This window comes from Pelodiscus sinensis, chromosome 12 (assembly GCF_052426305.1).
Source record: "Pelodiscus sinensis isolate ZL-2025 chromosome 12, ASM5242630v1, whole genome shotgun sequence".
Lineage (NCBI taxonomy): Eukaryota > Metazoa > Chordata > Testudines > Trionychidae > Pelodiscus > Pelodiscus sinensis.
This window is the reverse complement of record NC_143063.1, coordinates 49,734,532-49,747,334: the sequence shown is the minus strand read 5'-3', so window position 1 is coordinate 49,747,334 and position 12,803 is coordinate 49,734,532. Positions and strand designations below refer to the sequence as shown.

Sequence of the window (12,803 nt, the reverse complement as noted above, 5' to 3'; positions counted from 1 at the left end):
TGTGCGCAGGAGCAAAGATTTTCCGAAGCCTCAGCAAAAAGGAGTCAGCGGCTCAGGAATTTTACTGTACACTGCTTAAGGCTGCCAACTGCAGAAACCCAACACCCTAGCCCCGCCCCTTCCCTGAAGCCCCGCCCCTACCGAGTCCATCCCCCCACACCTTCATTTTCACTGGGATGGGGTGGGGAGCACAGGCTCCAGAGTGGGGCCAGAAATGAACAGTTCGGGATCTGGGAGGGGGCTCCGGGCTGGGGCCGAGAGGCTCAAGACTGCGGGGGAAACTCCAGGCGGCACTTATCTCAGATGGCTCCTAAAAGCGGCCACAGGTCCCTCCAGCCCTAGGCGCAAGAGCAGCCACATGGCGCCACGCGCTGCCCCCCTCCTCAGGCACCGCCCCGCAGCTCGCATTGGCCGCGGTTCCCAGCCAACGGGGGCTGCAGAGCTGGCACTCGGGCTGGGGTAGCACACGGAGCCCTCCCAGCCACCCCGCACTTAGCAGCCGGAGGGATCTGTCGGCACGTCCAGGAACCACCTGGAGCCAGGGTGGGGGGCTGCCTGTGCCCTGATGCCCACTCGCCACCTGGGGGTTGTGGGCAAACCCGGACCCCAGGGCGCCCAGATGGAAGGAGCAAAGGTGAGAATTCGCCAAGCCTCGTGGCCAGAGTGGGGGGAGTGAGGGGACAGACGAATACACCGGGGTCAGAATTAGATACCCAGGGCATGGCGGTACCCGGCCCCCACCCCGCTGGAGCGAAGCTGTGAGCTGCCCCTGCAAGCGGCCCAGGCTCCCGGCGGCAGCAGCAGAGACCGGTGGTGACGAGCTGACCACACACCAGGGCAGCGCGCCCGCTATGGGAACCCGAGTCCCCATGGAACCCTATCCACCGCCCAGGCTGGGCCAGACTTCCACTCCAGTGAGCTCACTCCCAGCCAGCTCAGCACGCCGGCCCAGAGGTGGAGGTGAGTCACCCCCGCCCCCGCGAGAGAGACACCCACTGGCGGGAATGCGCCAGCCCCTCCTGAACCGATAAGCGGCTTAGCGCCCAGCTTAGCAAAACAAGCCGGCAGCTCCCGCCTCCCACGCGGCACTCAGGGAGTGGCTCCGGGGTTCCTGCCAGCTGTCCATGTCACTGCTTTTGTGCGCTCAGCCCCGGGCTTGAGCAACAACCTGGGTTTACCCGGGTCCGGCCCCTCCTCCGCAACACGCAGACCCCTCTCCCTCCCTACCCCCCTCAGAGGCGGAAGCCTGAGAGCCCAGACTCATCAGCTTTTATGGGCCCTGGGGCAAACAGGATGGCCGGGCTCCCACCCCACCTCTCTCACAGCAACGCCCACTCCCGGCCAGCCCGGGATGACGTCATGCTGAAGTTTCACCATGACTTCAGGCTGGCAAGACACAAGTTTCTCCGGAAAGGTGATTCAGGGCGAAATCAGCCCGTACAGGGCACACAATGCAGCCAGGCAGCCAAAGGCGACAGCCCCAGAGGCGAGGTGTCCAGCTCCGCCAAGCCCCCAACCCGACAGCGGCTGCGGATCAGGGACCAGGCCTCTGGCCAACGCAGTCCCGGCCCCACACAGCGGGGCTGGGCAGTGCATGCACCAAAGGGACCAGAACAAGGGCAGGAAGGTGTGACGTAGTGGGGGTACCTGGCTGGTTTCTATGCTGCTGGCTCTGGGGGAACCCCCACTGGCTGCCGTGGGTACCACGACCCGCAAAACAGGATGAGTCACTATGCAAACCAGTGGCCAGACACCCCCCATGGAGAGGAACAAAGGAAGGTGGAATGCTGCCTTGGCTGGGGGGCAGGGCTGGAAGTTAGTGAGTTGGTTGCTGGCTGTCGGAGGGCATGGATGAGAGCCTAGGGGAAGGGGCTGGAGTTTAGGGGCCCAGTCTCCCCCATCTCAAGGGGCCTGAGGCATCCTAGCCCAGTTCCTGTAACCAGATTACATCTGTGCTGCGCTGGCTGGAGGAGCAATAAACCACCCTCAATTCCACTGGCTGGTGCAGTCTGTTTGTGCCATTTCGGGGTGCAGGAGACGGGGAACCCCCAACGCGCCGTCACACTGGTGTCAGAAGTGGGATGCACTGCACCCCGTGGATGGAGCTTCCAGCGGCAAGCGACAAGGCGCAGTAGAAGCAAGAGCCCTGGAGCCAGGCGTGCTGGAGACAGAGCGAAGCGGTTCCTGGGAATCGTGGGGCGCTGCAGCACTAGACTGGTGAGTCTGCACCGAGGGGCCCAGCGGGCAGATGGCCTACGCCCGACTCTTGAAGGCAGAGCTGGTGGGGCTGTGCAGAGAGAGGGGCTTGCCTGTGCAGAAAGCAACCAAGGCCCAGCTGATTACCCAGCTGGAAGAGAATGACCAGCCACAGGGCCAGGATCTTGTCCCCAGGGGAAGCAGCCAGACCCCCCCTGAGAGTGTGTCAGGCTCAGAGAGGGGGAGGAGCGCTGGAACCCAACGGAGAGATGAGACAGCGTCTCCCGGGAGGCCTGCAAGCCGTAGCCCATCTAGGGCAGGGGCCAGCCCAGCGGAGCTGCGGCGGCTGGAGATCCAGCTGCGGATCAGGGAATTGGAAGTAGAGGACCGAGAGAAGGACCGCCAAGATCGAGAGAAGGAGCGCCAAGACCGAGAGAGGCAGCGACAGCATGAGCTGGCCATGGTAGAGCGGAGAACCTGCGGGGCCCCGGCTGCGCCAAGAGTGGATGAGCCCCAAGGTCCCAGGACTGCCAGACGCTTGGAGGGGCTCGTGGTGGCCCAATTGAAGGACATGGGTGACATAGACGGGTTCCTCAGCTCCTTTGAGAGGGCCTGTGGACTGCAACGGGTTCCCCCAGCTGACTGGCTGCAGGAGCTCATCCCCGCACTGAACCAGGAGGCGGCCGGAGTGCTCAGTCAGCTGGAGGACCTACAGCCAGGGGATTACAACCGAGTCAAGGAGGCCCTGCTGCACAAGTTCGGGCTGACCCCCGAGATGTACAGGAAGAAGTTCCGGGGGGTACAGAAAGGGCCACGGGAGACCTATGTGGACCTGGCCTCCCGCCTGGCGCAATACTGCCGCAAGTGGGTGTCTGGAGTCGGAGCCCAGACCGCAGAGGAGCTGCTCAAGCTGGTCATGATGGAGCAGTTCTATGAAGCGTGCCCACCCAAACTGAGGCTGTGGCTCAAGGACCGGAGACCAGAGAACCCCCAGGAGGCCGGGAGACTGGCGGACGAGTTCACGGAGAGCCGGTCCGGGTGTGAACGGGAGTCCCGGAGAGAAAGGGAACCGCGCAGAGACCGGATCTCGGCTGAGCGACGGAGGGAGTCAACTACGGGGCGAGACCAAGGAACAGGTCGTCTGCGCCCCAGAGAACCAGCCAGGGCCTGGACAGAGACAGCCCAAAGCCTAACTTGCCATCGCTGTGGGCCAAAAGGCCACAAGAGGGCCCAGTGCACCAGGTCCCAGGACCGGGGACTTTCCAGGGTTAACTGGCTGGGGCGGGAGGAAGGGCAGGCTGCCCCAGAGGCAGGGGCTGGCAGGCAAACCTCAGCTCAGAGAGAGGGGAAGGATGCTCAGTGCACCTCCCCTGGGAGGTCTGATTCTCAGGAGGCGGATTTCTCCGTGTACCGGGTGGGGGCAGGACGGCCCCTGCGGAGCGAGTGCCTCATACCCCTGGAGGTGGATGGTAGGAAGGTGACGGGCTTCTGGGACACGGGGGCGGAGGTGACTCTGGCCCGATCCGACATAGTGGCCCCAGAGCGGATACTACCCCTCGCGCAGCTGACCCTGAAGGGCATAGACGGGTCCCCGTTTAAGGTGCCTGTAGCCAGGGTGCATCTGAAATGGGGGGCGAAGGAAGGCCTCAAGGAAGTGGGGGTGCACCCGCACTTGCCCACCGAGGTGCTGATGGGGAACGACCTAGAGGAGTGGCCCCATGAATCCCAGCGGGCTCTAGTCACTACCCGGAGCCAGAGCCAGCGGGGGGCTGACAACGTGGGTCCAGGGAAGGACTCCTGGCAGCGTCCTCAGGGTCCCATCCCAGTGGACACGGGGTCCAGCCAGGCTGGGACTCCGGACCTAGGCAGAGGTGGGGGACAGGTCCCGATCCCTGCCTCAGCAGCTGAATTCCAGGCTGAGGTGCAGGCAGACCCCTCCTTGCAGAGGCTGAGGGACCAGGCTGGCCTCCATGCAGCTCAGCCCCGGGGGAGAGGTGGCCAGGAGAGATTCCTGCGGGAGCGTGGGCTCCTGTTCCGTGAGTGGCTCCCCCCCAGGAAGGCGAGGGCATGGAGGGTCCAGCGGCAGCTGGTCGTCCCCCGAAAGTATCGCCTCGAGCTGCTGTATTTGGCCCACGATGTCCCCGTTGGGGGCCACCGGGGGATCCGGAGCACCCGGCTGAGGCTGCTCCAGCACTTCTATTGGCCGGGAATCTTTACAGCCGTGCAGCGGTACTGCCGGTCCTGTGACTCCTGCCAGAGGGGCGGGAAGGCCCAAGACAGGAGGAAAGCGGCTTGGGGGTCTCTACCCCAGATAGACCCTCTGGGCTGGCTGAGAGAGTTATGGGAGGGGAAGTCCTCCCTGGATGGAGCATCGGGGGTGGAAGCCGCCCTGGCTGTCCAGAGAAGGCTCGCTGGGCTCATGGCCCCGGCCCGAGAAACCCCGGCCAGAGATCAAGGCCAGCGGAAGGGTGGGTGTGACCCCCGAGGACAGGCCTGTGCCAGTCGCCCTGGAGCGGGGCGGCGAGTGGACAGAGGGAAGCCAATTCATGTGGGGCCTCGCCACGGCCGGCCCGAGTCAAGGGGAGCACCCATGTCCCCGGGGCGGGTTCCCACGCAGAGGACCCGAACTTCCCCAGGTCACGAGCGGAGTGACCCTGCTCAGTTCGCTCTCGGAGGGGGGAGAACTGTGACGTAGTGGGGGTACCTGGCTGGTTTCTATGCTGCTGGCTCTGGGGGAACCCCCACTGGCTGCCGTGGGTACCACGACCCAGCAAAACAGGATGAGTCACTATGCAAACCAGTGGCCAGACACCCCCCATGGAGAGGAACAAAGGAAGGTGGAATGCTGCCTTGGCTGGGGGGCAGGGCTGGAAGTTAGTGAGTTGGTTGCTGGCTGTCGGAGGGCATGGATGAGAGCCTAGGGGAAGGGGCTGGAGTTTAGGGGCCCAGTCTCCCCATCTCAAGGGGGCCTGAGGCATCCTAGCCCAGTTCCTGTAACCAGATTACATCTGTGCTGCGCTGTGCTGGAGGAGCAGTAAACCACCCTCAATTCCACTGGCTGGTGCAGTCTGTTTGTGCCATTTCGGGGTGCAGGAGACGGGGAACCCCCAACGCGCCGTCACAGAAGGTCAGCCAGGGAGTCTGGCTGCCTCCCCAGAAGCCAGTCAAGCTCCCTCCAGAGTAGGGGCCTCCTAGCCCCTGCGTGCGGGGCTCGCTCTGGCGGGACACCAGCAGCCGCGCATGACAGCTTAGGCCACAGGGCCCCTGAGAAGGGTAGAGGGGTCAGCAGGAGCCTGTTTCCAGATCACAGATAACTAAGAGGAGGGGGAAGCAGCAGCAGCTTCTCTGCTAGATGCCACCCGCCCTGGACTCCACAGATTGACCCTGGCTGCAATAATGGGATGGGCAGGATCAGCCAGAAAAGAGGATGGTTTGATCCCCCAACTGCTGCACAAGCTGATCCTCTCCCTCCTCGAGGCCATGGTGCCATCTCCTCCGAGTGCCTGGCCAGGCAGAGGTGAAGTCTCCTGCCACATGGTCAGCCCGTGCCACAGCTAACGCCCGGGAATTCCTGGCTCCCAGCCCTGTGCTCACGCCACGAGGCGCACGGCAGCGTCAGGCCGGCCCGCAGGCGCTGGGAACGGCTGCCTTCCAGACTGGGCAGCGATCGGCCTTTGAAGTCAACATCAGATGCTACGGAGGGCCTTCAGAAAGACTTTTGATCCCAGCGCCTCCCCCCCTTTCTGTGAGAGGATGGTTCGATCCCAGTGTCTCCCTCTTATGTGAGAGGATGGTTCGATCCCAGTGTGGACCTTACACCTTGTTTCAGAGGGGTAGCCGAGTTAGTCTGTAACTGGAGAAACTTACAAAACAAGAAATAGTCTTGCAACACCTGAGAGATTAACAAAACATGTAGACGGTATCGTGAGCTTTCGTGGGCACGGCCCCTTCTTCAGATGAAGAAGGATGTGGGAGGAGGTTTGATCCCAGTGCCTGCCCCCCCATGTGAGAGGATGGTTTGATCCTAGTGCCTGCCCCCCCCTTATGTGAGAGGATGGCCTGCCCCCCCATCCCTTACATAAGGATGGTTTGATCATGGTGCCTGCCCCCCTCCTTATGTGAGAGGATGGTTTGATCCCAGTGCTTGCCCCTCCCTTAGACAGGAGCAGGCAGAGCAGTTCCCGGCTGTGCTGAGGTTGCTAGCAGGATAATGCAGCAGCAGCGTTTATTCTTTGCAGTTAATTGTTAGCAAGCCGCATCTCCCTCCATCAAGCCTTTTAAAGAGCCTCCTGGTGCAATGCATTTGGGGAAGGCTTTAGAGATGGCACCCACACTCTCCAGAGAAGACTGGTGTAAGCAGAGATTGGGTGGCCAGTGGAAAAACAACCAGCCGAAGGCGGGAGGGAGGAGGGGCTCTGGTCAGGATCACAGAAACAGGTGGCTTTTCCTTCCAAAGCCACTGAGTCCTGCCAACCCATCAGCTGGGAAGTGCACACACCCTGAGCTAATCATCCTAATTACAGCCCCGCTCATCAGCCTGGGGAAAGCTCCCATGCCTCAGTCACAGGACCCAGCCGTTCCCTTTGAAGTGCTCCAATTAGCCCCCTCCCTACAGCCATCCTCCACAGCCAGGCTGCCTTTTCCAGCACCCTTACTGCAGGCAAGTTTGACAGATCTGCCCCAGGAGCCCTTAAACCAGAATTTACAACACCGGGGGCAGTTTAATCTAGAACACTGGAAAACGCGAGTAATCCCGTCCCTCCGTGGCGTGGGGCTCAGCTCCCATCTACCACGGCTCATGGAGCCGTGAGCAAGGCCGGGATCTCCTTCCGGCAGAGCCACACACCCAACCTCCCTAGCTGGGGCTCAGCAGCAGGGTTACCCCAGAGCCACCTCCCCCTAGAGTCTCACATGCTGGCTGTGCTCAAGGCACTCGAGAGGCATCGAGTCCAGTCCCCTGCCCTCATGGCAGGACCAAGCACCGTCTGACGATCCCTGACAGGTGTGTGTCCAACCTGCTCTTCAATCTCTCCAGTGATGGAGATTCCACAACCTCCCCAGGCAATTTATTCCAGTGTTTAACCACCCTGACAGACAGGAAGTTTTTCCTAATGTCCAACCTAAACCTCCCTTGCTGCAGTTTAAGCCCATTGCTCCTCGTCCTCTCATCACAGGCCAAGGAGAACAATGCTCCCCCTTCATCCTTGTAACACCCATTTAGATACTTGAAAACTGCTGTCACGTCCCCTCTCAGCCTTCTCTTTTCCAAACTAAAAAGCCCAATTCCTTCAGTCTTCCCTCACAGCTCATGTTCTCTAGACCATTAACCGTGTTGGTTGCTCTTCCATGGACCTTCTCCAATTTCTCCACAACTTTCTTGAAGGATTGTGTCCAGTTCTGGGCACCACCTTTCAATGGAGGCCTAATCCGCGCAGAGCCGAGCGGAAGAATGACGCCAAGTGGCCTCAGATCCCCCCGTGACGTGAGTCGCCACCCGTCTCCACGTGTCCTGGGATGGGGGTTACAACTACTGAATTGCTCCTGCTGCTCGTCCCCCCCGAGCCTCCACCGCCATGGCAAGGACCCCTGCTCTGCAGCACGCCCCTTTGGGGTGGGGAACCTAAGGGCCCTGAGCCTTGGGGGCCAGATCCAGGCAAGCCAAGGGCCGGATCCAGCTCCTGAGGCTCAGGGGCCTTAGGTTCCCCAGCCCCGCTCTAGCAAGCCTTAGGCAGGGGGCAAGCCCTTCCTGCCTGCACAAGCTCCAGCCTCTGGTGATAAGCAGCACGGCCCGAGGGCCGGAGCCTGGGCGGCAGGGGCCGGGGAGGAAGGAGGCGACTAATCCCAGAGCAGTTTCTCACTCGTCTCCCCGCCAGGAAGCAGAAGGAGCCGGCGAACGAGGGGATTTCCAGCCGGCTCCCGCGGGAGGGCTCCGTGGCTTTGCTGAAGGTGACTCAGCCGGCCAGCGGCGAACCAGCCTGTCACGCCAGGCTGGCAGCTCGGCAACGCCCAGAGGCCCCGTATCTCGGGTGCAAAGTCCAGCTGCTGCGAGCTGCAGGGCCCACCCGCTGAAGGTCGCTCCCAGCAGCAGGAGTTTCCTGAGGGAAGGAATCCACAGAGCTCTTGCGGCTCCCCCCCCCCCACTGGGGGGCTCTGGGCACGCAGAGCGCCTGACCTACCAGCCAACCCCTGTCACCCATTAACCAGAAGTACACCGCATTGCCATGGCAACCCTGCCAGACACACCAGAGGAGCCGAACAGGCAGCAAGCCACCCAACTAGGCCAGGCTCTGACAACACCTGTCCTGCCTCTGCCCACGCAGCAAGAGGGAGCAAGGCCTTTCCTCCCGGCCCAGGCTCTGCCGCGGCTCCTGCTGCCTTGGCCGTAACAAGGGAGGAGACACAAGTGCCCGCCGCCGGGGCAGCAGCCCTCGCGGAAACTCTTCGAGGGCGAGGGGCCGAGGAACATGGCTGGATTCCACAGCCCTGCTGAGCAGGCGGGCGCGTTTGCAGCGGGACACACGCCGGCCACATCTCGTTAGCCAGCGACGCTGACGGACTGGAGCACAGCAGCAGAAATAAAGCGAGTCCTACGCTCTGCCCATCCTGGGGCTCCCCGACCTCCAGCCGCAAAAGAACTTCGCCCCACCTGCCATCCGGGACCTTCCGGGTGCAGGACCATCAGGTCTCCAGTCCCTCACCTTTCAGACCCGTACGCGGGGGTGGGAAGGGAGCAAAGGCACCCCCATGGTCTCCGAGTAAGTATGCTCCGGCCGACCGGGGGAAGGCAGGAGTGCTACCCACGCCTCCCTCCCCCATGTTCTGGCCAGCCGGGGCTGATTTCCCTGCTTACTTGGGGGGCCATGGAGGGTGTGTTCACACCCTTGTGGGCCACATTTACCAAAAAAGCACCCCCCCGAAATTCCTGCATGCAGGCCTGCCTTTACCACGCTCCTCTGAGTCTGACCCGATTCGCCCTCAGCCCCCCCGCACCCTCCCTAGCCCGGCTGCACACTGGCGACCTCGCGGCTTGTGAGGCCCAGCGCAGACGAGAGGAGACCCTGGCGCGCTTTGTTTGCCGGAGACGTTGAGACAATGGCGTCTCACTGCGCTCTCTGCCGCTCGTGGAAGGGGCATTTCCAGGAACGACGCAGCCCCAAACCAAAGCTGGGACACTAGACCCCTCTCAGCTCTTGCGACCAGCCACACGCAGAACCTGCGTTCCTTCGCCCCACCGGGGCCAGCGACAGAAGCCCCCCGCCAACCCCAGGGCAAAGGCAACTAAGTAGGGACAGTTCTGCCACACCAGCCCCCAGCAGGAATTTCATCCCCCCCGCTTAGTAGAGGCCCACGAAGCAGGATGTAAACGCTGCCTAATCTGTGATGATCATGGGGAGCCAACGCGCTGAATCTTTCGCAGCCCGCAGTGGGAACTGCCGTCTGGACCCTCTTTCTTCAGCTCACCCGTGGGCTCCCGTCGTTAACGCTTGGCCATGGGACGGAGGAAGAGGGTCTAAGGGGCACTGAGCTGGGTTAAGAGGAATTGTGCCTCCGCATGAAGAGGAAGTAGAACTAGGGGTCTCCTGCTGCTTGGTGCTTTTGAATGTACCCCACGGGGGCGTGGGCAGCGCTGACGGGACGAGGTGGTAGGTGTAGCGAAGGCTAACAAGGCAGCAGCTAGATCTGCTCTGTTCCTTCCGGGTGCGGATGCTGGACAGGCCGGCACCTTTGCCAAGGAAGCGTGACCTGTAGCGTGGGCTGGAGCCCGACCCCCCTGAAACCCAAACGCTTCAGCTGTCACATGTGCACTGGGGTGGATCGGAGACCGCTGCATTTGCCAAGCGCACCTGGGGGAGTTGCAGCGTACAAAGGTGGAGTGGCTAGACCTTTCCAAGAGGGCTCTCCCGCAGTCGTGACCCCAGAAAGCAAACACAACACAAAGCAGCTCGGTGCCAAGTCACACCTGCCAACAGGACCACTCCCAAGCTCTGTCCAAGGGGTCCAGTGCCAGGCGGGGGCACACACGGCCTCTCAACCAGCGCAGAAAACAGAGGCCTGCTTTGGCTGGACACAGTACCCTTTGGAGACTAATAGGTAGGTTGCCTTGATGTCCTGGGTCATGCCTGGGAACCAGCTACTCCGCCAGACCAATGCAAGGCCCCAAACGGGGGCAGTAATTCAGACAGAAGAACGTCCTTGTTTACACAACAGCGAAGGCCACGGGGAGGGGAAGAGCAGGAAGCGGGCACTCTGGCTGCCGGGCAGCCCGATGAAAGCAAAACGCTTTGAAGGCAGATTGTCAGAGAATAAGCCACAGCCCCACGCGCAGCCTGCGAGTTAGGACAAGCCTGCTCTCCGCTTGCCCTGCCCCTCCCCTCGCTGGAGGGGAAAGGGCAGATCTCAGGGAGCCTGGCTGCTCATTAACCCTTCCGTGCCAGTAGCAGGAGCCGCTGAGCAACGCTCTAGTTTCTCAACCTTTTTTTTTTTTTTTTAATAAAGTACCCCTTTTTTTTAAAAAAAAAAAAAAAAAAATTAGAAGTACCCCCAGTACCTACAGTTTTCAGACACACATTTTTCTACCTTTGCAAGACGTTTGTTTAAACAACTTAATCATAGCCGGGGGGAGGGAGAGAAGCGATGAAATCTTTGGGTCTAAAAAGTACAAAAATAATAAAGTGCCGTAAAACGTAAAATAAAAATTCAGTTTTCTGACGCACCCCCCCGACTTCTGTCCAGTACCCCTACGGGTACTCGTACCAGTGGTTGAAAAACACTCTAGTCCATAACTCCTGCTGTTAACACAGCACTAGCCTCCAAGGCATCAAGCAAACTGCGGCCTTGCAACCAGCCATATCTCTCAGCCCAAAGGCCACAGCTCTCCCTTGCTTCCAGTTAATAGCAACAGCAGCTAGAAAGCCACAAAACTCCTCCCCGGCTGGACTTGTCCCCACCAGCGGAACCTGCCACGAGGGCGTTATCTGGCCTCTCCGGCACCAGCCTTGTTTACCCGCAACGGGCTGCTTGCTGGGTTCAATGCGAGGCAGTCGCGTGGCCTGAGTTATTGAGGTGGGCAGAGGAGCTGATCACAGTGGTCCCGTCTAGCCTTAGTCTCTAGGGACACCAGCCTCTGGCTCTGGGAGAGAGGGGCAGGGGCAGGAGCCGCTCTCTGTATCAAGGGGAGACCCGCCCTGGGACCACCTGTGGGGACCCCAGCCTGAGGTGGCACGTGGGGGCCTGGCGAGTCTCTTACCTTTGCCCAGCACTCGGCCGGTTTCCAGTTCCCGCCTGGGGACGCGGAAGGTGTAGCTCTCGGAGCTGAAACCCGGCTGGCACCGCGACGTCTCGTCACACCAGCCCCGGCCAGCCTGCGCCCCGAGAAACACACAGCGGTGAGGAGCAATTGCAGCCCAGCCCTGCCTGCGATCCCTGGCCCCACCATGCAGAGCCCCCCATCCCAATGAGGGACGTCTGCCCTGGAGGGTCCGGAAGGGACGGTTCCCACAGCTTAAGCCCCAGGGGAGCAAATCTGGCCTCCAGCACCCCCCAGCTCAGCCCCTCCACAGCCTTCCTCCTCTCCCCACCGCCCGGCCCTGGGATCCAGGCAACGGCTGTCACAGGCGGCAGCTTCGGCAAAGCCCAGCCCAGGACCCCGACCCCAGAGTCCCACAGACCCTGAACTCTGGCACCAGCACCAGGCTCTGGGGCCCAGCGCCCCACTGCCTAGGCAAGGGCTGCCCGGGGGGGGGGGGGGGAACATTGCCAGGGTGCTGCCCTGCCAAAGGAGGGGCTGGTGGGGGGCAGCCGGGAAGGTGTTACCTACCCAGGGTGGCAGGAGGGGCAGGAGGGGTGCTGCCCACGTAAAGGGGGGCAAGCAGGCGTGGGGGGGGCAGGTGTTGCCCTCACAAAGGGGGGCAGCTGGGTGCCCCAGGAACCCCCCCAAGTGACACCTGGCTCCCCTGGCCGGGCGGGGGGTGGCCCCGAGCGGCCGGCGCTGTTACCTGCAGCAGCAGGAGGAGGAGGCAGAGCCCGGGCAGGCCCCGCGGCGGCCCCATGGGACGGGAGGCGGCGGGTCGGTGGGGATCTGGGCTCGCTCCGCTCCGCTCCGGTGCGCACTGCAGCGCCAAGTGCCGGCCGGGCAGGTGCGGCCGCTCCCAGCGCCCCGCCCACAGGTGAGCAGGCTCCGCCGCCCCGGGAGGGCGGGCCCGGCTGCCGGCCCTGCCCCTGCCCCTGCCCCGCCGGGGGGGCCTCGGAGCCCGGGCCCGGCACAGGTGCGCGCTGGCTGCCCGGGAGCGTCTCCAGCGTCGCCAGGGGACCGGGCAGCCGCAGCGGCGTCGGAGGGACGCTGGGTGCCCGGGAGAGCCCGTCCCTGCCTCGAGCGCTGGGGCAGCCGGCCCCGGCCCATCTGGGCACCCGGACCCGGCCCGCTGAGCACCCAAACCCGGCCCCGCCTGGGCACCCGGCCCCGGCCCGCCTGGGCACCCGGACCCGGCCTGTTGGGTACCCGGCCCCGCCTGGGCATCCAAACCCGGACCCGGCCCCGGCCCCGGCCCATCTGGGCACCCGGACCCGGCCTGTTGGGTACCCGGCCCCGCCTGGGCACCCGGACCCGG

The 12,803-nt window shown here is 62.8% G+C and overlaps 1 protein-coding gene across 1 annotated transcript in view; it reads right to left on the bottom strand.

Annotated features, from left to right (window-relative positions):
- LOC102455872 (B-cadherin) overlaps positions 1 to 12,354 on the bottom strand; it is a 41,993-nt gene extending 29,639 nt beyond the window's left edge. Inside the window, exons 1-2 of the mRNA XM_075939800.2 lie at positions 12,192 to 12,354; positions 11,444 to 11,558 (exon numbers count right to left, since the gene is read on the bottom strand). Of these exons, the coding sequence (XP_075795915.2) occupies positions 11,444 to 11,558; positions 12,192 to 12,245 (169 nt within the window). The 5' untranslated portion in view covers positions 12,246 to 12,354. The remainder of the gene's footprint in view (positions 1 to 11,443; positions 11,559 to 12,191) is intronic.
- Between the last annotated feature and the right edge of the window lie 449 nt (positions 12,355 to 12,803).